Here is a 25,070-nt window from a genome sequence, read left to right on the forward strand (position 1 = left end):
TGCCGTCGGACTTCCACCTCAACGAGCCCTTGGTGTTGCCAGTTTTCTTCCCGTCGCCTTCATCGCCGGCTGAGAGGGCTCTGCACTCGCTAGATGTAGCCAGAGCGCTGAAGTTCTACGTGGACCGCACGAAGAGTTTCTGGAAGACATCACAGCTGTTTGTGAACTTTGGACCTGTGAATCAAGGGAAGGCTCTCTCGAAGACTTCCATTTCCAGATGGCTCTCCGGCTGCATCATGCACTGTCACCGGTTGGCAAACCGACCGCTGCTCGGCATTCCGAGCCCATTCGACCAGAGCGATCACTGCTACTACGGCGTTCCTGTCTGGTGTGCCCCTGCTCGACATCTGCAGGGCTGCTACGTGGAGGTTGACGCACACCTTCACGAGATTCTACTGCGTCGACCGGGATTCCAGGGAGGAGTCCAGAGTCGGCCAGGCAGTGCTGCGCAACCTGTTCGCCTAAGGTGAGCCTGGTGAGGAGTTAAGAGTTGCTTAATGTTGAGTTGTTGTATTGCTTGATATTGAGCCTTTTGCCACCTCCCGTGGTTGTGCATGTGTATATTGTTATGTATTCTTATATTCATGAGCATGTGAATCCATGCCAGACCCCATGCTGGAGAAGGAACAAGTTACTTACCTGTAACTGTTGTTCTCCGCACCCTCCCCGGCACCATCAACCACGAGCCAACGCTCTGGGTCGGGTAAGAGGAAGGGCGAGCACCCGGCAAAGCTCCTGGAGAGGCCCCGGTCGAGCTCGAAGGCCCCATCGGAGGGGGAGCGAGGCAGTGTCCCCCCCCCTCAAGGATAAGGCGGTGAGCGCACCTAAGGTGGTGAAGGCCTTAATCCATCCGGCCAAGCCCTCTATCGATACTGTTGCAGCGACCCTGGCTCAGCCTGTGGAGGCTACACCAGTGGTGGCGACCTCGGGGCTCAGAGTCTCCCTGCCACCTCGGAGGGAGCCCTCTTTTGTGCCCATCGATAGGACCCCCGTGAAATCCCCGGCAGGGAAGAAGGGGGGGGGCAGGGCGTCGTCGTAGATTCGGCTTCAACCTCGGAGGAAGAGCTGATCGAGGTCTTAAGCCACGGCCTTGGCGTGGAAGAAGACCGGCCCGTCGGGATGGATCCCGACGCAGGTGACGACGACATCGTCGAGGGTGCCGACGGGGCCCCTGATCGCCCGTCGGATTCCCCTCTGCCAGCGCCGCAGGAAAACTCGGCGGCCATTTTGTTGGCTATACAGTCCTTATGCTCAGAGATGAGGACGAGACTACCGTTGCCGACGGAGGAACCTCTCCCGTCGGGGGAGCCTGAACCGGGACCTTCTGGCGTTCCCCCGCTCAAGAAAAGGATTCACCCTCCACCTCCTTTTCAGCCGTCGCGCACCGTCCAGCCCTCCTCCCCGTCCACCCGAGGGGATGATACGGGGACTGACACGGCAGCGACGGGTACGGACGACGAGGTATACGACGAGGATCTACCGTCGTCGCCTCCCACCAGGGCTTCTCCGCCCGACGAGATTGGTTCGTTCCACTCCATGATCGCCAGGGCATCCGAGCTTTTCCAACTCTGCCCTGAGGAGAAGAAAAAGGAAGGATTCCTTTATCAACGGCGCGAGGCCAAGAGGAAGACTGTCCTCGCGGTGCCTCTACTGGACGACATTTGGGATGAGGGCCTCGCCCTCCTCAAGAACCCTTCCACTATGCCAGCTAGAAGAGACCGGTACGAGAAGAAGTACCGGGTCCCGGACGCGGCCCCCCTGTGCCTCCGGGCGCAGCCTACCCCGGACTCCGTCTCCGCGGCGGCCAGGAAGAAAGCGGGGGGGGGTGGTGCGGCCTCCACATCGACTTCCCCACCGGTCGGCGAGGGAAAGAAATTGGACACTATGGGACGCAGGGTCATCTCGTCTGCAGCGACGACGATTAAAGCGGCCAACGCCTTGGCTATCGTGGCCCGCTACGACAGGGAGCTATGGTACAAACTGGCTCCCCTGCTGGACTTCCTACCGGACGACAAGAGGGCGGATGCCCTGGAGATCCTACAGGAAGGTGAGGTGGCGTCGGACCACGCCATCACTATTGCGACGGACATCGCCGACACTGGGTTTCGCCAGTTGGGCAACGGCGTGTGCCTTAGGCGGCGTGGATGGCTCAAGGCTACGGACTTCCGTCAAGACGTACAGACCAGAGTCCTGGACATGCCGTTCGATGGGAACAACCTGTTTGGGAAAACAGTGGACGATTCCCTTCAGGCCATTAAAGCGGACACTGAGACGGCCCGGGCCCTTGGGCTTCTGCAGCGACGACGGACGCCCTTTCGGAGCCGCGGAGGCAAGGGCGCCTCCAAAGGTTCCGGCGGCGGTTTCTCCACCTACCGTCAAGCGGCCCGCTCGTCGTCTCAGGAGGCCTACAGAGGACGAGGCAAGTCCGGCGGACCCCGCCGTCGTCGCCAAGGAGGTCAAGGCGGCAAAGCCTCGTCGAAACAGGATTGAACCGACCGTGGGGTCGGGCCCCCACGATGCACCCCGGTGGGAGGCCGGCTGGCGAGCTTCGTCAGCGTGTGGGAGTCCATCTCCACCGACCGTTGGGTGCTGGACGCCTTAGCCCGGGGCCACGCGCTCGAGTTTCAAAGAAGGTGCCTGCGTGTCGTCCACCCCCCCCCCCGTGGCCAGGAAAGAGCTTCACGTCCCTCAGCTTCTCCTGGAGGTAAGGGCGATGCTCAGGAAGGGCGCCATCGAACTCGTCCCAAAGAGGCTTCGGGGCTCCGGAGTTTACTCGAGATACTTCCTCGTGAAGAAGACGGGAGGATGGCGCCCCATCCTAGACCTGTGACGTCTGAACAAATTCATCAAGGCGCAGAAGTTCCGGATGGTCACCCTCCAGCACGTCCTGGGTCAGCTGGAGGAAGGAGGCTTCCTGTCGTCATTGGATTTGGAGGATGCCTACTTCCATATTCCCATCCTAAAGGGGCACCGAAAATTCCTCAGGTTTGTGGTCCAAGGGCGTCACTACCAGTTCAAAGCCCTCCCCTTCGGACTACGGTCGGCACCCAGGGTATTCACCAAGTGCCTTGCACCTGTGGCGGCGCAGCTGCGCCGCGAGGGGATCCACGTCTACCCCTACCTGGACGACTGGCTCATCCGAGCCAAGACGAGGGAGCTCGCCGTGGAGCACACGGCAAGGACCGTCCAACTTCTCACGGACCTGGGATTCTCCGTGAACTACGCCAAGTCCCACCTGGTACCCGCGCAAAACGCACTGTTTCTGGGAGCGAAGCTCGACACAGTGTCCCTTCTGGCCTCTCCGTCGGAGGAAAGGACCAGGTCCATCCTGGGCAAGGTACAGCGGATGTTGGCTTCCGACGCGGCCAAGGTGAGGTCCATCAAGTCCCTCTTCGGAATGATGTCTTCTTGCATCTACCTCATTCCCATGTGCAGGCTCCGGATGCGCCCGTTGCAGGAGTTCCTCGACGCGTGCTGGATCCAAACGACGGGCGGCTTCGAGGAGAGGATCACACTCGACGAGAGTTTCCGCCGAGCGGTCCGGTGGTGGGGCACCCGCGCGCATCTGACGGCGGGCATGGACTTCCAGACCCCAGACTACCAGGAGACAGTGACCACGGATGCCTCCCTGGAAGGGTGGGGAGCGCACACCGAAAATCTGCACGCGAGAGGCCTTTGGCTCCCGACGGAGAAGTCCCTCCATATCAACGTCCTGGAGCTCCGTGCAGTGTTCTGGGCCCTCAGGTCCTTCCTTCCGTCCCTCAAGGGCAAGGTGGTGAGGATCTTCACCGACAACACCACCACCATGTTTTACATCAGGAAACAGGGCGGAACCAGGTCCCCAGCACTGTCCAAGGAGGCGCAGGACCTGTGGCATTGGGCCGTCGCCCAAAGGATGTTTCTGGTGCCGTTTCATCTGGCAGGGATAAAAAACACCATCGCCGACTCACTCAGCAGGGAGCTGCGCTCGTGCCACGAGTGGGAACTACGGCAGGATCTAGTGGATCGCCTCTTCCGACGGTGGGGCACACCCCAGATCGACCTGTTCGCGACGGCGACAAACTCCAAGTGCCGGAGGTTCGCCAGCAGGTTTCCCCAGGCGAGGAGCATGGGCGATGCTTTCTCGTTCCCCTGGGAGGGCCTGTTCCTCTACGCGTTCCCTCCTTTGCCACTGCTAATCCGGCTCGTCAACCAGCTCAAGAGGTCACGGTGCAGGATGATCCTCGTCGCACCTGCGTGGTCGAGGCAGATATGGTTCCCGGACCTTCTGGACTTGTCAACGTCACCGCCAATCAAGCTGCCGGTGGACGCGGATCTACTCTCCAGGGAAGGAGGCGCCATCCTCCACCACGATCCGAAATCGCTGAACTTGCAGGCCTGGCTCCTGCAGCGCTAGAGTTTGGAGGATACGACATACCGGCCGACTGCAGAGAGGTTCTTGCAAAGGCCAGGGCGTCCTCGACTCTTAAATGCTACGGACACAAATGGAAGAGGTTCTGTCTGGTGCCACGCACAGAAGATTAACCCTCTACGGATTACGGCTCCCCAGGTACTGCCGTACCTGCTGACGCTGGCCAAAGCTGGACTGGCACACGCGTCCATCAAGATTCATCTTGCTGCGATCTCCCGATACACCAGAACCACGGGGCGGACGTCCTTGTGGTCTCATCGTCTGGTGAAAGAGTTCATGAAGGGGCTGTTCAGATCGTTCCCGCCGGTGAAGGCTCCGGCCCCGGCGTGGGAGCTCAACGTGGTGCTGACCAAGCTCATGGGACCTCCGTTCGAGCCTCTGCACTCGGCCCCGTTGAAGTTTCTGTCGTGGAAAACAGCGTTTCTTGTGGCCATCACCTCCGCACGACGGGTGGGAGAGATCCAGGCCCTTTCCTGCAAGGCCCCGTACTTGACTTTTCACGACACGAGGGTAGTGCTCAGGACGCACCCCTCCTTCATGCCCAAGGCACCGTCGGACTTCCATCTCAACGAACCCTTGGTGTTGCCTGTGTTGTTCCCGTCGCCTTCGTCGCCGGCTGAGAGGACTTTGCACTCGCTGGATGTGGCTAGAGCGCTGAAGTTCCACGTGGACCGCACAAAGTGTTTTCGGAAGACGTCACAACTCTTTGTGAACTTTGGACCTGTCAATCGGGGGAAGGCTCTCTCGAAGGCTTCCATTTCCAGATGGCTCTCCGGCTGTATCATGTACTGTCACCGGTTGGCAAACCGACCGCTGCCTGGCTGTCCGAGAGCCCATTCCACCAGAGCGATCGCAGCTACCACGGCGTTCCTTTCTGGTGTGCCCCTGCTGGACATATGTAGGGCTGCTACGTGGAGGTTGACGCACACCTTCACGAAATTCTACTGCGTCGATCGGGATTCCAGGGAGGAGTCCAGGGTCGGCCAAGCAGTGCTGCGCAACCTGTTCGCCTGAGGTGAGCCTGGTGAGGAGGTAAGATGCTTAATGTTGAGTTTGATGTGATGCTTAATGTTGAGCCTTTGCCACCTCCCGTGGTTGTGCATGTGTACTGCTATGTATTCTTTATTCATGAGCATGTGAATCCATGCCAGACCCCATGCTGGAGAAGGAACAAGTTACTTACCTGTAACTGTTGTTCTCCAGCATGGGTCTGGCATGGATTCACATGCGAACCCTCCCGCCTACCCCTCTGCGGCTCTTCACTTGGTCATACTGCCACTTCACGTGCTACCAAATCTGAAGATGGCTGCCAGAGGCGGTGCTTAGGTAGAGGGCAGTCATTGGCTGTGGTCAGTATGACGCAGAGACCAGTGATTGGTTACTACTACGAAAGACAGATCAGAAACGAAACTGATACTGGTTTTTTCTTTACCGAGGATTCCCAGCCTGACGACGGGGAATATTCATGAGCATGTGAATCCATGCCAGACCCCATGCTGGAGAAGGAACAAGTTACTTAACTGTAACTGTTGTTCTCCAGCATGGGTCTGGCATGGATTCACATGCGAACCCTCCCGCCTACCCCTCTGCGGCTCTTCACTTGGTCATACTGCCACTTCACGTGCTACCAAATCTGAAGATGGCTGCCAGAGGTGGTGCTTAGGTAGAGGGCAGTCATTGGCTGTGGTCAGTATGACGAAGAGACCAGTGATTGGTTACTACTACGAAAGACAGATCAGAAACGAAACTGATACTGGTTTTTTCTTTACCGAGGATTCCCAGCCTGACGGGGAATATTCATGAGCATGTGAATCCATGCCAGACCCATGCTGGAGAACAGTTACAGGTAAGTAACTTGTTCCTTTCCTCCATACGCCCACCCGCCGTCCCCTCTAATAAGTTTTCTCTTATTGCGAATAGGTCTCTGAACTGGTGATAGAAAAGGACTGATGGGCGATGCGCGGAGCCAAGGTGGTGGGCAGGGTTACGGCTGCGTGCTGGGCCCTGCGCAGAAAGAGGAAGGACACATTTTTGAAATGTATTTATTTTTTGGATGCTTTTTACAAAGTGCTCCGGTCCCGTCCCACAGGACGGAGAGATGTCCCATAAGTATGGAGGAAAGGGGACTATGGACTAGGAGTAAGGTGGTCACTACGGTGAGTAACCTGGTTAAAACATTCTTCCTGCGCTTTTATAGTTAGGGGGCGGGGGGGTTTAAGATTGAATTTGTTCTGAACTAGTGTGGGTGAGGTACGGAGGTACCACGGTCTCAAACTTAGTAAGGTTGGTGTGGGAAATGTAAGATTTTTAATATCAGAGTGCACTATTTAGCTCCCATTGAGATATGCAATGTGTTTTAGACATTAACTAAATGTATGTGACGCCAGACTTATTTTGGCACTGTATTTTACATTCTCAAACACTGGCTTTGTATTGCAGTTTTTAATTTTTTAAACATCGTTTAAATTAAATTGTATGAAATAGGAAATGTATGTATTGAAGCTGTGCAAAAGGTTTCTTAAGCCAAACTGCACTGAATATATGTTACGGAATGATGCATAGGTGCTGCAGGACTCGTGTAGGGAGTTAAGTAACTGATTGTGTATGTAAACAAAAAAATAGACTTGTTTGCTTAACAATTGCATTACAAGTCGTCCATATTTAGAAATTTCACAATAACATTGTGTCATGTAAACTGGCATGTTACATAACCTACTATATTTAACCTTTCTGGTTGTTTGCTTAACTGATTTGAAGTGTGCACTAGCTTTTTTCTGCTCAAACATCCACTGGCTGAAGTGGACGGTCAAAATGGCTTGGACTAAATTGTTCTATTTCTGTTTGTAAAGGCGTTCGAGTGCTTGTTGATGCTCGAGAAAAGCTACATATTCCCTGGGGAGACCCTTCTAATCAGAAGCACGGTGAACGGATGATGGCGTTTGACACTCGTTCACCCATGGTGGCAAAAGGTGTCGTGGAGACACAGATTTTTTTAAAACACCTTGCATCAATCCGAGCTTTATGGCAAGACAATGGAATCCAACACGCCTATGACAGACGCCGAGAATTTCAACTGGTAAGCCATGTTCGAAACCATACCCGAGAACATTTTTTTTAATTTTTTATTTTATTGTTTCCATCCTTTGAAATTGTTTCACTGTGACCTGTAATTTCTATAATTCTAAAGTTGCAGACCGTACGAAAAGTCGTGGTCCCCAGATGTCGGTGTGTAGAAGTCTGAGGAGAAATCCTAACTTATGTTTTGAAAACGCAGTTTTCTAGGAAGCTCGAGCAAGTTTAAATTGCTTTCTAACTTAACTTATTTTAAGCAATTGATTTTTAATTATGAAGTCTCTAAATCTTACAGGATGTGGCTTGTACTGAAATATTTGAGTAGACACAACCATGTCAATTGGTTATTTCATGCCAAACCATTTTTAAACTAGTTTGAGCTATGAAAGCAAATTCACAAATAATTACAAGGTTATGTTGAAACACGGTTTGCTTTGCTTTTTGTAACCGATTTGCACAGCTGCACTGAAACAAGCGATTTTACATATGTTTATGTGAGTTTGCATGGATCAAAATACACAGAAAATAGGAGCTATCGGCGTCCAGCTTGTAACTCAGAAAAGCCTCCTTAGCCTTCTCCGAGGAGTTCTCTCCATAGCAACTGTGTTGGTGCCTTCACATCAAATTATTCACGCATGTGATGGGCCGGTCGGCATGATTATAAATGTGCTTTTTTGGAAATGAGTGTTTCTGCAGGCGTGTATAAAAGCACTTTACCTCACTCAGATGATCATTGGCATAATGCCAAGTACATATAACATGGTTTTTTCGTTTTACATTACATTAGGGGCCGCCCTGACGTTATTGCAGTAAAATACTTTCATAACTTATATGGTTCTTCATACTACATTCTTCCTGTTTGTGTTCGCTATTTTCATCCACTGGTGATACTCACTTTAATGACCTCGGGAGGTTTAAGGCCTTCCTCAACCCGACATGCGTATCCAACGCATGTTGCATAGGATCATCATGTCCCCAAGGTGAGCAAGTAGGTTGCATTGGAGCGATCGACCCTGCTTTCCAAAGCCATGTGCCTCTCAATTTTTAGTAGCTACTTTTAGCTCCTGGTAAGTTACTTGGTTTTTTGATCCTTGAGTTTGTATTAAAATGCACATAAATAGAAGTCGATCATTTTGCAAGAACCATGTTGCCATTTGGAATGTTTAGATGCGTTCGTATTCTAAAAACTATTCTTTTGTTAATTTAGGATTTCAGCACCAAAATACCATATCCTGACATTATTACCATTGCATCTAGCAAGTGTTAGAAAACAAGGCAAAGCTTGTAGCTTAGGCTCGTAATGTGTCAGATGGATTTCATTAATAGAATCGTAACACCTTCTCCAACACTCTGCTGTCCTTCTCTTCCTGGTCTGTGGGTCTTTCTCCAACTCCACCTACGACCTCACTGGTACAAACCACACACTGCCTCTGCTGCAGTCTTGTTTTATAGTGCAGCACACCTGGACTGACAGCCCTCCTTGCACCCATTGGTTGCAGTGCCTTCCTTTATCCCAGGAGGAGGGCTATACAGCTGGTAGGCTTTAAAAACCCTTCTAAGCCCCTCTCACAGCAGGGTTTTACAAGCAATATTCATCTTTGCCTTGCTGTGGTTGAAAGTTTGATTTTCTACATTGGTGATGAGATTTCTGTCTGTCAGTGTGTTAAAATCCCAGGGTTATCCAAGGAAATTCGTTTCACATTCCATGAACAGTGTTTCACTTCCAGGGAAACACTCCTTGAGCCCAAAATCCATATCCCCACATGACACGATAGTCTGTTGTGACCTATAGTGCCAATTCCTTTCAGTTCAAAGGAATGATAGAAATATTGGTCACTTTTGGAGAACTGCTTTCCCAATGAACCTACCCCACTTTTTGCTTTTAAACGGTCCAAATACTTATCCATTCTTGGTCCAAACAAGATGGATCGTCCAGTTCCAATTGGGATCTACAACCATTACGTGGACACTTACTGTGTGGTCGCTGCAAGGCATGTAAATTCACCAAGAGAACCCAATTCCAACACACTGCGAATGATTTACAGTGGTGGGTAATTGACACTGAGAAATGTTCCTAATCTGCAACAAGCTCCCCTATTGAAGGAAGCTCTGTGGATTCACCGACTGACCATGCATGTAGAGTTTAAATGAATCGCTACCTTCCATGTTGTAGGTGCAGTGCAGCTCAGGATGCATTTCAGGGTTGGATATTCTTGGCATTTACTGTTTCCCAGCTTGTATTTGCCTTTACGCTGGCTTTTTGGCCCTAGTGGTGTACATATTTCCTCTTAGTCTGTGTATGATCTGCTTTTGGCATAGTGTATCTTTCTATCAGGCTGTGGTTGCCACTTCAACATGGTGGCTGAGCGCTCTGCATTTTTGCCTACCTTCATTGACAGGCATGGCTTTGTGCGGCTTTATTTGGCCACAGGAAAGTCATTTCTGATGGACATCGCTTTGTTGATTATGCTCCTCTTAACAGTGCAGTACTTCTGCTTTCGCTACTTTATTCTGTCTTTGTGCTTCAGCTCCCATAGCTTTTGCATGGGGCGCCAGCTACTAGAAGATGGTGAGTCGGACCTTACTTTAGAGACAGCCTTTAGTTTTCTAGCCGCTGTGGTGCGACATGTACGGTCAGTGTCAATGCACTGCCACATGATTCAGAGACCGCACAGTGGCTCTTTAAAGTCACCCTTAATGTTTCGGGTTTCCTTTCCGCCCGCTACTGTATCAACATTGCGCAGCTTAATCTCGGGAATATCTGCCCAGGTAAGCATGCGCCCATTGATAAATCATGTGATGCCTGCATAACTCGTTTCAATTGATCACACTCCGTATGGGATTAGGGCTTTTGACTGACTTTCTCCCCGTCCCTTTCTAGGTTTCCCACGTGCTGCAGTTAATGGTGGTTAAGCATTTGTTTCTACATTTGGCTCGTGAGCATCACTGGAGCCAGCAACCACCTGGAAAATGTATTGCATGCCTTTCTTTCAGGAGGTCAAATTTGTTTTGGACCTTACCCGTGATTGATTAGTTCATATTTACTTTATTTACAGGTCTAAGTTAGCCACCCCAGCACCTTTCTAATTGAACTTTGGTGCTATTTTTTACAACCCCAAGGTTCACTATTCGTACTTCATGATTAATGAATGATTGTATAGGGTAAGGTTTGTGTGCTCTCCGATTTGTGCTACGCGTTTCCCCTCTCCTGAGGACAGTAGAGCCCTCGTGCTTTGGTGATTAGATGGCTCCATTTAGAGATTTGTGCTGTGGCATTTGGTGGGTTTTCCACGCCATTTATGGTGATGGTTTTCTTGCAACTGCTTTGACACTTATTGAATTTTAAGCGAGTCTAAATGTTTGTCCCCAGGGCTGTTCTGCCTGGTCCTGAAGGAGGTGGAGTCACTTGCTCAACCAGCCGAAACGTATGGACTATTAAGTCAGTAACGCATGAGTCTGCAAGGCCCAACAGATTTATTGGCTCACCTTCAGTTCCAAGGGTCCCCTGAAGTAGTTGGTGGTTCTTTGGTAGCAATGCAGCTATGGAATGCATAGGGGACCTATTCATTTAATAATTTGTCTGACTTTTCTTTTGTAGTAAACTATTTTGATGTCTGTATTTTTGATATGAAGCCTGTCATCTATGAAATTTTTGATGTATTAATTTGTGGTTTATTTACTAAATTCTAGATTTGTGCTAGATCCTTTTTGTATTTTGTAGGTGATAGTGATTGGACTGATGCACTAGTACACAGCACCGTTTGAAATTAATGTACAAAATTGCATTTTTATAAATCTCTCTTGGAAGGACGATTTCCTGGTTTTACTGCTTGGGTGTTGCCTTTTGTTGGGACATGGTGCTGCATTGTTATCTGACTGGCTGAAGTTCTAGGATTCTGGTGGTTTTGGTCCGGTGGCTGCTTGCTGTTGAATTGTGGTAGATGTAGTTCTGAAAAGTCAAAACTGGCGAGCGACTATTGAGAGGTATTTAGAGCAAATGAGTGGCATCTGTGTTGTCATTATTGGCACAAGGGGGATTTTTCATTGACCAGTGACCCCTGAACTCACACTTGGCATACCCCGGGCAGGGCTTGTTTTGAGTTTAATTTTAGAAAACCTCCTGCATTAGGGATTGTGGCTTTTATTTTTTTACATTAGTTTTCTGGGTCGTTCCATTTTGTTTTACACTACCTCTCTGGGTAGTATATCTTTGCCCCAAGATAACTATTGCCCTTTCTTGTATGCGTGACACTATTGCATGTTGTTCTTTCCCCATACCGCCGTCTGTGTCCCATGGGGGCTATAAAACTACAATGTGCAATTTGTAGTGTCCATGAATGGGCGAAAACCTAATTCAGAGCACATCTAGTAGTGGTTGTCGTGGCTCACACAACATACAGGATTCTATTAGTGCAACAATTTAAGTATGTTTTAGATGTTTGTACTTAAGTGCCGATAAGACTGTTTTGGAACCTAGTGTCACACAGCTGTTTGTCTTGACAAATGTTGTCTTATGTATAATTGTCAAGTTGCAAGCTACCAGCCAGGTATATAAATTCAATTCTCCACATGCACACAGTTCATCCTTTCTTACTCGCCAAGAGTGACTATCACCCGCCAATGGCGATTGCATTATTTTGAGGCCTTAGGTTATAATTGAGGGAGTTGTGTGAACCTGCCTCAATGCGTTCCACTAGGAAACCCCGGACTACATAGGATGTGGTCATTAGAAGCTGAAGTTTAGAATGATGGATGAAATTCTATTCCAGGGCAGTATGAGGTCTGATTTTGATGTGCTATCACATGTTGACCCATAGCGAGAGGTTCTAAATGGAGTACATTTATTGCCAGCAAACCGTTCAGTTTCATAAATGCATGTGTATTGATTTTAAGTGGTGGCTACTCCAATAGATACACCATCTCGTGTGCTCAACTTGCTGTAGGTTTCACGTAGAGGCAATGTAAATAACTGTTGTATACTTGTATTCAGGTCAACTGGTTCTGAAGAGCTGGTAATAAAAAGAACCCAGAGGAACTTACTGGTGGAAGGCATCATTCTGAATGCATGTCGCAGATCAAAGTTTGCCTTTTCTGTAGTTTGGTAAATGTAGCCCCTTGCTCAAATGAGGCTTGTATTGTGGGGCTACCAGGCAACATCTGGCAAAGGGAATAAATGGAAGCATTCCCACTGTCCTTGGGCTTTTGCAACACGTTTTATTGTATATTGCTAGGTCAATGTGCATTGTCGTTCAGAAACTTTCATATAATAGTGTGTTGGAAGCCATGCCCTTTTGTTTAGAGGAGCACAAAATCCTGGTCCTGATGGTCTTTGGGTAACTTGCAGGAATGGTTCTGCCAAGGATGAACTCGGCCCTACAGATAAGGTGTATCACGTTCTTCATTTTTCCATCCACATTCCACACAACCCCGCTGGACCTTAGTGCCCCTGAAGAATTTCTGTTAACCAAGAATTATACAGAAAGAAACATGTCGGGTCGGGGAATGTACTGTTATTTGTAAAACAGTTTTAAGTCCTATTCGTCTGAGTCAGAACAGATCATATTAATAAGTTACAGGCTCAGTTGTGTTAAACTCACGGTTCATATTTATAATGGACTAGATATTGTATAATTGTGTTTTAGTATGGCTGTTTTTATTGATGAAATATTTGTTACAATTGAGTGATTTGATGAATTGTTTGGGTATGAATGTAGTATGGTTGAAGTGTGGTCCGTTGTGGTTTTAGATGGGGAATGATGTATCTCGCCAGTCCAATGATGAATTTGATGGATTGATTAATGAATTTATTGATACTAATATTGATGTATGGTTTTATTATGAAATCAATTTTTTAGAATGATTTATTCCATATATGTTTATAAAAAATATTGAATTGTGTATGAGCGTCTACTGGGTTGAATTTAATTTGTTTCATCTCAGAGTTTGGTTTTTTGAAAGACGCATTTTCTTTAGATGTTTTTTGTATCGTGAAGTTAACTTGATTATGTAGACAGGTGTATTACACTGGTACTCACCACATGAACACAACAGTACTCTGACCTTCCATGTTAATTTCTCATATGTTCTATCCAGGCCAGGTCACAGTACTTGGATATTCCTGGAATCCCCTGTTACTCTTGTGTTTTGGTATCGGCCACTTTAACTCTATTAAAATAAACAAATGCTCCCCAAAACTGAGTAAAAATACTCGCAGCAAAAAAACTTGTGGCCCTGCTGTCTCACCCAAACAGCTCCATTGATATGTTTGGACCAGTAGTGAATGTAGTACGACAGGAAGGAACTACTATTACTGCCTGATTAGAAGTAAACGTGTATTTTTAATGGGTATGAATAACTAGGTGTAATTAAATTATTACAAAAACATTTGTTTTCCAATACGGGGAAATTGACTTACCCTTTTATTCTCCCCAAAAATAATTTCGCTCCCAATTTACAATACCCCCCTCCTCAAAATCTTATCTGGAGCACTGGGGGGGGGGGGGGTACCTGCTGCAACAAAAATGGCAGAGAACGTCGAGTGAGGTCGGCAGAAGCCTTGCGGGTTGCTGGGTAGGGCAGCACCCAGGGAAGGGGGCAGGGTTTGTCATAGGCTAAAGAGTGTAGGAGTTACCCTGCGACTGTGAAGGGTGATGGGATGTATAGGTTTTCTGCTCATTAAAGACAGCATAGAAAGGACCCCTCACACCTACTGCAGATTAAGAATAGCGGAACGACTTGGTATGTGTTTGGCCCTTGTGAAGGTGCCCCATCGGTGCTGGAAGAGTGGGAGTATGCGTGTCTGGCTCCAAGCATTCTGGAGTGGGTCCCTAGTACCCTGATTTCACTTTGGTGTGCACCATGACCAGACAGCGAGAAGAAAGTCTGTGGAGTGGGACAGGGACTCTGAGTCTGGCAAAGGCATTTGGAGGAACACACACATCACATGTGCATGTCTTCTCACTAGGAAGCCAATGCAATACCTGGCCCAGTACAGAGGTCTGTACCCAGAGAGCAGCAGGGGCCCCACAGGAACTGGTGTGAGTTTCGGCTATTCAACCTCAACCCAGGGGAAATTGGTGGCCCTGGGGTCCGACCAGAGGGTATACCTGCAGGCCGAAGTCCCCAGGTTGTGCAAAGTGATCAGTAGCACAGATGTGCATCATGCTGAGCTTCACACGGAAACTGAAGTGGAAATGCCAGACACTGACAGAAATGTGACCAAAACACATTGCCGCTGTATGGGATATACGCACCCCTCACACAGGTTAGGGGTGTCTTGCTTTTCATTGCTGAAGTGTATGTAACCTATCCCCAAGAGATTCCAAGTTACCCACTCAGCCTATAGAGAGGTGGGCTTAGCCAGGGGTGCAACAGTTTGAGAGTGGGCAATTGCCCAGTTCGCAAGGGGAAGAATTTGTTACTTTTCAATCATGTCCATCACTTCAGGCGTGACTATATAAAGCAGTTTTGGGAAAGGACCATTGGGTGGTTGGCTGAGATGTGTCCATTATTGGTGCCTATAGCAAACTTTTCCACTGGTCACTGAAATATACAAACCTATGTGTTTAAGTATGTGTTAACAAAGGGCAGAAATTCGAAGTTGCAAGCTACTAACCAGCCCTAAAGACACTCTGCACCTGAATTGTATATATTTGCATAGCATGCAGTTCTTACTCGCCAAGAGTCCAATGTCACTAGCCAATGGTCACGTTGTACACCCTGGTGTTACGTTTCTGCACAGCTGAATGTCGGGTATGCAAGATAACATTAATTAGTACAATTCATGTTTTCCCACAGCGGCCACCACAAGCTCCTCTTTTTCTCCAGCTGCATGCTGGAGTTTCTGAGAAATTCCTCCCCCAAAGATGTACAGGTGAGGTCAGAAGTAGTACAGTTGCCTACCAGTCTTTGAAAGACCTCTGCAAGGCAGCTGCTTGGTCTATGCCTCGCTTTTTTTAAGACCTTGCTTTATGCATTCCATCCTCCAATCTGGTGGGTACTCTGAAGCATCCCATATGTATGATGGGGAAAGATTGTAGGAGTAAGATGGCTACTCAGTTTGTGACTGCTGCCCCCTTTGTCTCCTTTCACACAACCCCACCCTCTGTCATCCCCAATAAAGACAATTAATTTTGCGCCGAAATATGGACTAGTGGTTGGGGCCGGGAGCATGGGCGAGGGAGGTACCACATAGGACTTGAATGTGCATGTGCCCATGCAGCTGTCTTTGAATATGCTGCTCTGCAACATGTTTTGACCATTAACATTGTTGCCCTTCAAGGGGGACTATAGGTAAGCAGCCCCTATGGGTGAGCAACTTGACTTTTTTCCTCATCAAATTGTAGTCCAGCATAGATGTTTACAAACTGCACAATTAGAGTATTGAATCAAATTGTCTGATTAGTTCCACATTTTCATTTTGAGGGGGCGTTTGCCATTTAATAATGGCTCAAATAGTGGTGGGACCGTCTGTGTGACTGGTTTTATAAACAAACTGTTGCTAGTTATTTTGTTTTTTAGTCTGAATGGATATTTTCGGGGTGGAGGAAGTACTTTTTGTTGGCTGCCATGGTTTGGAAATGTGGGTTTTTGACATTCTTGGAAGGAACGCTCTCCTGGGGGAACGTGTACTTTGCCTGCAACAATTTAATCTATTACAGCATTGCGAGCTGCATCAAGCTCTTGCTGTGTTTTGTGCTGTGAATTTCCGCGAAATCGCTTCCTGGAGGAGGCGGACCCTGCTGCGGCCACGTGACTGATCACGTGACCGTCATCTTGCATATACTGCCGGCCCAACCACCCTTGCAGCGTTGAGCCCGCAGCGGAGACAAGGGTGCGGCATCTTAACTTGCTGTTTGTCTGCTGTTTGGCTCTGGGAGGCTCCGGGTCAGGGAAGAGGTAGGAGCAGTACATCCTCCCATTCCAGTCCTAAATAAGGAGACATTGCCCAGAGTCATCTTTGCAGGCAAGAATCTACACACTTTACAATATCCTGTAAGAACTACGCCACTTTGATCTTTTAGACTATCTGACAGGAGACTGGGAGGCTGTGGAGGAGTAGTCTTTGATCCCAGGTACTGTCCTATTACTGCTGGCTTACAGGAATTTACCCTCTTGCCGTCATTAATTGGGACTTAAGTTTATTTAACCTCTGAAAGGAGGGATCATTTTTCTTAACTTTTGTTTGGTTGTACACTGGGGAGGAGAGACGGACTAAGGCTGCTCCTCAAGCCATCGGGTGGTCCCAAGACAGCGAAAATGTAATATTTACAATACTGAACAAAATTATATTGCACTGGGTACCTTCTGAATGTCGTACATATTTTATTGATACTGTACTCTTATCTCAAACCTTTTTATTTTTAATACTATCTAGGGGATGCAACTTTCTCCCCTCTACAGATTATTAAGATAATTGCAATTTTATCATTGGCACAATTTTAACCCTCAATTTCTTATTGGGTTTTGTTCTCTTTTTGGATTATTTTTTTAAGGCTAATTCCTCTCCTGAAGTATTTTTTGTAACTTCTTCTACTTCCTCATTTAAATTCCAGGGGCTGCGAGTTGTTCTCTCCCCTGGTTGGTTAGACAACTTTTTCATATTGCACTCCATCCTATACTACCCAACAGATTTTTAATCTTAGGGAGTGTGCTTGTACAGGTGATCTATTTGAATATGCCAGCGCTTAGAAGCGGGTTTGAAACGGTTTAGTGTCAGGAGAATATGGTGGTAGAAGCTTAGCTGATCTCTCCTTCAGAGTGTGAAGAGGCTATCACCATAGACCCTATGGAAAATAATGTTGTTCATAATTTACCTGGGGAAACAACTGATGATAGAGGATCGAATCAAGCACTTGTAGAGCCCAAGGTGTGTATTGAGAGACCCCCAATTACTAACGTACCAGGTCTTGGGGAGCAATCGCCCATTGTGGGAAATCCAGACGTATTAGATACAGAGGCACTCATTGGTAACCTGGTATGTCGGGTATTAGACAGGAACTTACTGATGCAGAATGTCTTCGAGAAAGTCTGCTGGCTATTAAAAGGGTTGTTCGCTTTCATGCATCTACCCCCCTCCAGAAGGTTGATTTAAGGGGAAAAAATGAAAGCTAGGCAAGTTCCGATCTTAGACTCATTAAGGGGGAATACGATAGAAAAAAATTAAGGGTAATTATCCATTTGGTACAAACTCCTCCACTCATCCCTATCCAGTCTAAATATACTAGTTGGGGAGAACATTCTAAAGGGACTCCTATTCCTCCTCGACACATCCTTAATCAAGCAATGGGGGGGGGGGGGGGTGACATGGATGATTGATTTATGCTTATGGCTGATGCCACGGGAGACCTGCTTAAAGCAATTATTGATTTAGAGATGCCGACTGGGAGACCTTTATCTAATGGTAAGGGTGTGAGGAGTCTTTCCGAGAGGGCACCTAGTGGTGCACTCAAACTATAGATATTATATTGGGTAAACAACAAGCGGGAAAGGAAAAATGCCCCACTATCTGCATGGGATGCCCCGAAGTCTCATATACATATGAAGGTTGGTACCACTCAAACTGATAAAGGTAAGGATGGCATCGACCAGCTGTAAACTGTGGATAGATCCACTGAACCAGACCAGGCGATATTGGAAATTCGAGATGCTTGGGGGTTCTATGGTAGGTCAACAAGCTGCTTTCAACTGATTAGTTACACGTTTGGCATTTTTAGAGGGCCTTGTGGAGGGTACGACTGCCTTGTGGAGGGTAAGACTAATAACAACGGAAAATATAGGGAGGAACAAAACAGTAGGCTAGCAACCATAGATGCAAAAATGACCACTCTGTTGGAATTTATGCTTTCAGGGGACCGCCCTACTTCGTCAGAGGGTAAAGGACCGAGAATTGCCAGGCCAAGGAGGAAGAATATTACAGAACGATTATGAAAATGAATAGAGGTGTCCTGACAGTCCATCTGTTCTCTTGGAGGCCATCGCTATAGCATCTGGGGGACCTATTCAGGAACAAGATATGGAAACTTCCAATGCTCAGGAGCATGTCATGGAAATTTCCAAGGAGGGGGAATGCTTGAACATTAGCAGTGATGATGTTACAATAATCCAACAAACGCAACCTAAAAGGGGGCAAAAGTGCAAATAAAAAACCAAACGTATGAAGAAAATACCAGCGGACTCGGAACTGGAAACTGGTTGTTCTTCTAAACACTATAGAGAATGCCCTGCAAATGCTTCTAACTATGATATCAATGATGTACCCCAATCTCCTGTTTATAGGCGGGGGGAAAAACAGGCTAGGATGCTTAAGAAAACTAAAAACATGCCCAACACAACGATTAGAGGTAGGAATTCTAACCTCAAAGCAATTAGAAATATTCCGGCTCAAGAGTCCAGTGATGGTGGGACAGCTAATGGCCCGAGTAGGGGGGAGGCCAATAAGGAATTTCCACCAGCTGGGGGGATAAAAATATCAACCCCAACACCCGAGAGGGTAATCAATTGAGGGCCGGTCAGGAGCACCCGCAAACTAAGATGACAGCCTTTGGCAAAATAACCAGCACTAAGCATGCTAGAACATCTATACATACGCAACAAATGAATATCCTTCCCAGTGCACAAGGACAGGCCCCTGTTTTAGCCACTGAGACACTGTCTTCCAATGGGCTGACTGCTATGGCTGAGAGTGGGTGTGGGTCTTCATCCAATAATATGGGAAAAAGCCCCATAGAGACACAGGCCCTTAATATTCAAGATATGGTGTGTGCCCAAGAAGAAAATCTTGATTCTTTGGGTTATGGTCTGTTTACACTAGCGGACGATAAATAGGCTGATAGTCGGTTCCTTATGTTGTCAAAAACTAACACCCAAATGGAACAAATTGTACATTTGGGTTCTAAAAAACCTGAAAATTCAGATCCAGCATTGGCCTTAATCTCCAGCCTTCTTAATAGTGCCCAGGATTGGTAATGGCTGCAGCCAGCTCTTAAAACTAAAGGGTACTGGACGCTCCTAACAGTATTAATATTGAGGTTATTTCCTGGAATTCGTGTGGGGGGGCTTACATTTGAATACATTTCTGACTAAAGGCGAGATCTATACATGCCCCCGCATCTATTTCCAAGAAACCATGATGCTCACTGAAATGTATATGGAAGGTTTCTATACTTTCTCATTAGCGTCTAGGGGGGCAGCCAGGTGGGTCAGGGGGGCTTTGACTATTGCTGTTAGCAATTTGGGGCTTCAGAGTAATGTGATCTTTACGAGTGAATGGCTCCTGGGCATTGCTTTATCTTCAGAAAATGATGTAGATCCTATCCCATCCTCTTGTTGAACCTTTACTGGAATCCTATAAGGGTGCCTCTCGAAATAGTGGAGGATTCCCTTGGAGAAATTCTGGAGGGTTGGTTTGAGAAGGGCTTTGGCAATCGTATTCTCATGGGAGGAGAATTTATCTCCTGTGCAGAGGGTTCCGTGTGGAATGAGAGAGGGGCCACCCTGAAAACGCTCCAACCTAATTTTAGGAGAGGTATATGGTGGGATAAATTCTTGGAACACTGGGATTTGGGACTCCTAGACCACTCCCCGGACTGGAATTTACCCAAACATACCTGGAAAAGGGGAGCTAATAGTTCTAGGATTGATTTCTTCTATATTTCTAATAGATGGAAACAAGCATGTGGGAAATTGACACTTATGGAGGTAGATCTGGGCGATCATACTCCTACTTTTTTCATAATCACTGACATGTTCTGATCTCCATATAAGACCTGACTTTATGGGCCTAGAGGTGGCAAACAATGGGAGAATGATTATCTGGAATAGGAAAACGATTGCGAAATTTAACGCCCTTGTTCTAGAGAATCTGGCCCTGGCCTCCCATCGAGTTTCGAGGGAGGAGGGGAGGAGGACCTCACTTTGGGGGGGAGAGGTGTTGCTACAATAATATTATGCTGTCATGTGTCTATAAAATTAGTAGGATGGGTGGCAAGGCGGTACATAGACAAAGTGGTAGGGATGGGGACTCCAGAATCCAAAGATCCAAGCTCATTAAATGCAGGGATCCGAGGATCCTGAAGAAGCTACCCATCTCATTTGTTGAATTGCAGCTTAGGAAAAGAAAAATCATCCTGAAACACAATCTGGTTAAGTCTCTGAAAACTGACCAGTACCTTGCAGTCCATCAAAGATGATGTATAATCCTATGTACGGGTAGAGATGTTACATTTTGGGCTACTGTTAATACGCTTACCCCTGTTAAGGATAGACTTGATTGCCCTATCCAAGCAGAGGTTTGGTGCACTCGTTATAAGAAAAAATTTGAATTGCCGTTCACTTTTGCTAAAGAACAGGACTCGGATTTAGGTCCTCCGGTTGTGGGTGAATGTTCATGGGATCTTGAGGATATTATCTGGACCATTAACAAACTGAACCAGTCCAGAGCACTGGGCCTGGATGGTATATCCCAGTTTGTCATAAAGGCAGTGTCCGAAATATGGGCTGAGTTGCTCAAACCCATATTTGATATTTTTATAACCCATATCATCCCTGAATCTTGGACTCAAAGTATTAAGAGTACCCATATTCAAAAAGGGTGATGTTCTTAATCCCCATAACTACAGACCCATAGCACTTTTGGACGCAGTGAGTAAGGTCTTTGGTATTTTGCTCTTAAGAGACCTCAGTGATTAGGAGGAATACTTGTTATAGTAAATTTCAGGTTGGTTTTAGAGAGGGTTTGGAAACTAACTTGAACGGGACTCTCCTGGCCCACCTTAGAGAAACGGTCCATCAATCTAATATAGGAGAGATCTTCATGGCATCTTTAGACCTTTCCAACGCCTTTGACGGAGTTATTAGAGCGAGATTATGGACCAAAATGTTAGCAATGAGTTTTCCTCGCAAAATTGTCCAACTCTTGGCTCTGATGCATAGGAATACCTCAGTCTGGGTCCGCTTGACCCAGGAAGGTGCTCTTTCTGAGGCCATTGATACTAAAGTTGGGGTCAAGCAGGGCTGCTCACTCGCGCCCACGCTCTTCAACCTGTGTGTGCGATGTGGAGGGCATGTGGCAGGGCCTTTCCATTGACCGGCTAGGTTGGGGAGTTTGGCTATCGAGTGGATGGCCTTTGCTGACGACTTTATTCTTTTTGACTGCACGCCACGTGTCCTTCGAAAGATGGACATTTTTTATCATTATGCGAAGGTAAATTATCTTTCCCCGAATGCATCTAAATCCCAAACGATTGTGGCTACAAAAAAAGAACCACCAAATCCTATAGTTGGTGGATGGGTGAGGATCAGGTGGAACGGGTCCAGGCCACAACATATTTAGGCTATAATTTTACTAATAGATCTAGCCTGAAGATGTGAAAATTGAGCCTGGAGGAGAAAGCAACAAAACTCAAGGTGCAAATTAAATTTTTGATGGTCAGGGTATGTACATTTTCGCTCTTACCTATAAGTCGATTTTATCTTAGAAAATGTGAGCCGGTCCTTCTGTATGGCCTGGACATCTGTACCTATTATATGAGTTTAAGCCTTAATGTGATCCAGGAGAAAATTTGGAAAGAAGTACTTGGTCTGCCAATAGCAATCCCCAATGTCATGATCCGCCACGAGTTATGTCTCATTTCACTTAAAGCAAGATAACTTTGGCGGCAACTATCCTTGTTTAGAAAAATGAACGATCCACCTACAAACACTTAATATGAATTGTTAAATGAGGTTATAAAATCTGGGTCAGTAGTATATATCAAAGTTTATCGACAATATGACTTTATTGCTAGGTACACTAGGTCCTTGTCTAGAGGATCTGGTCCAGCGACCTGGGCTGATTAAGAGACTTCTATTTTTGGCAGATTGGGTGGATATGGTAAACTGGATGGACTCTTACTCCACATACAAGGAGTATGCAAGTTTTGGATATGCCAGGGAATGCATTCCCCTTTATTTACAAAGATTCCCTTGTGACAGGGCGAGATCCATGTACATGCACTTCAGACTTGATCAGAGTCCGACCTTCGAAAGGATACGGTACTGGGGTACAAGGATGTGGCACTTAATCTGGAACAAATCGAATTTACATGTCGATTTTTGTGGAGAAACCAGAACGCAAGAGACTCTTAAGCACCTTGTACTAACATGTAATTACTTTGAGCCTAAACGTGCGGTCTAACTGAAAGGCAGATTTTACAAGGATCTCGATATGTCTATGCACTTGTTTTGGAGCCGTTATATGTGGGGTGAAAACATTTCCTTAATTTTAGCTTTGAACTTAACCCAGGATATTACGGAGGAATTGTAAAAAAGGAATCTGACGCGCAATGTTCTTATATTGGAAAATTAAGGGTTGTGATAGATGTAAAAGGTAAAAGATCCCCAATGTAAATTCATCCTCCATAAAACATGTGTATAATGGTATGTGTTTCAAAAATAAATTATTTTTATTATGTGTACTATGTTGTATAAGGTTTCATGTAAACTAATGCAACAATAAAAACATGTAAAAAAAATGTGGGTCGTGTTTTGAACCTAGGGCCGATTTTAGTTTCTGAAACTTTTTTTTTGATGTGCGTCAAAACGATTGTTTTAGTGTTTCGTGCGTTTAGACTTGATATGCGTACTTGTTTCGGATGCTGGTTCCTGTGTGTTTTGTTTGACTTTGTCGCCAGAGGAAGCAAATCTCTGCAACCACCCTTGACTCCTGCCTTTTCGGAACTGGAGTTTGGTTCATGGGGAATCTAAAGGTTCCTGATTTGATGATACCTGTTTCACTAATGAAACCGGAAATTGCCTGCTTTGCCTTGGTCTGTTTGTGGATCACCCGTTCAGATTTTTCTAGCCACTTCAAGTAGCTTGATTCAGCGTGCCCGAACAAGTTTGGCAAATTAAAGGCCACCAGTGTCTGAGGGTTTTCTTTGGCACTTGAGGCTGCTTCCAAACTAAAGACTGGAATGGACTTTTCTGTTGTAATTTCTTTCACAAGCACCTGAAGAAGTGGCGCCAGGCACTCGGACTACGAATTGTGGACTTGCACTCTAGGTATAAACCTGCATTTGTTTCCAGCCTCCACCACTACCAAGTGCTGCCATTAATTTTGGTCACTCCCCCGTTCCTCCAGGTCTCTGCCTCCTCCCATCCCCTTACCTTCCATCTTTCTCCACCCTATCTCCTTAGCTGCTGCACGCCGCTCTGGTCTCCTTCTGCCCACTCCCGCCTGCCGCGATGTCTGCCATCAACTTGGAAAATGTTTTTGCATACTTTTCCACGTTGCGTGGTCGCTATTTATAGATGTATACCTCAGAGGCTTGTGGATTTTATTGGTATCGCCTGCTTTGAAGTGGCCGACATCTAGTGGTTGGTGCAGAGTATACTTCTTTTTCAAGTAGAAACTAGGACGATGTGGCCTTTCTGTAATATCCCTACTGTAATATGTACAGTTCCCATGATCCTTCATGCGTCGGTCCTCGGATTGTTTTTTTCCTGTCATCTGGTTGGCCGATTTATGTGCAGATAATGAATATTAATACTTAGCTCGAGCAATACTTTAGATACTTATCTATTCATGACTGTTGTCTTGGCTGGAGATTGAGCAACTGAGCATACTACTTACCTGAGACTATCCATCGCTAGTGGGCCTTGTGGTTCCAAAAGATTGAGAGTCGGTTGTAGACCGAAAGGCCTGGAGACGTCCTAGAATGAGTGGGGGAGGAAGGTGTTGGAGAGAGATACATACATTAGTTTCATATTGGAGAATGTTTCCATTTTATTCCCCCTTTTAATTTACAAGGTTTCCCTGTCCACCAGCTTCGACAATGGAGAATACTCAATTTTAAATTTTGCCCCGCATGCAATAAGACTTTCCCCTGGAAAGATGCAGTGTGGAACTATGATCTCCCTAGATATCAGCAGTACCGAGCCTGCAAGCTCTTCAAACTGAAGAAGCTTAAATTACGGTTTGACGATTGAAGGCTGAAAGGTCGGGCAGCCTACATGCTGCTGGCTGAGGCATTTGCCGAATTCCCCACTGTTGCAGAGGACTTGAGACCCAGAAGGACAATCACGGTTAGCAAAAATGAGGCCACATCAGACGGGGAACCTTTCCATTTCCATGAGCCAGTTCCCAGCTCTAAAAGGCAGGTGCCAAGCGGTGTTATGGAGGCCCCTGCTGGCAACAAGCATAAAACATACCTCCCGGGACCGGCTAGGATCCGCGTCTGAAACAAGTAGGCTGAATAAGTCATAAGAAGATTGTGGTTCGCACTCAACCCACTTTTGGTAACAATCGTAGCCACCACATTGACTTTTTCTGCCCCAAAAATACCGACTGAGGCTCCAAAATAAAAATCTCTAGGACTTAAAATAACATTCATGGTGCAGTTTATAAAACGTAAGACGGAGCAGACCACCTCACTCCCTTATGAACAGGAAGATCTAACTAATATTTGGATAAAGGCCCTCAGACCCTGTTTTGCCCTTCCATATGGCATTACAAAAGAGGGTGGCTTCAAACTGGGAAACTCCAGAGATGAATCCATAATCTGGCAATACTCCCCCTGCCCCCCTCCCCTCCAATAGTGACCCAGAC

General features: G+C 46.9%; 1 protein-coding gene across 1 annotated transcript in view; it reads left to right on the plus strand.

Moving 5' to 3' along the window:
- GNA13 (G protein subunit alpha 13) overlaps nucleotides 1-25,070 on the plus strand; it is a 273,931-nt gene that overhangs the window by 102,872 nt on the left and 145,989 nt on the right. The window contains exon 2 of the mRNA XM_069655057.1: nucleotides 7,261-7,487. Coding sequence (XP_069511158.1) covers nucleotides 7,261-7,487 — 227 coding nt within the window. The remainder of the gene's footprint in view (nucleotides 1-7,260; nucleotides 7,488-25,070) is intronic.

Source organism: Ambystoma mexicanum, chromosome 3q (genome assembly GCF_040938575.1).
Source record: "Ambystoma mexicanum isolate Mex_15411 chromosome 3q, UKY_AmexF1_1, whole genome shotgun sequence".
Lineage (NCBI taxonomy): Eukaryota > Metazoa > Chordata > Amphibia > Caudata > Ambystomatidae > Ambystoma > Ambystoma mexicanum.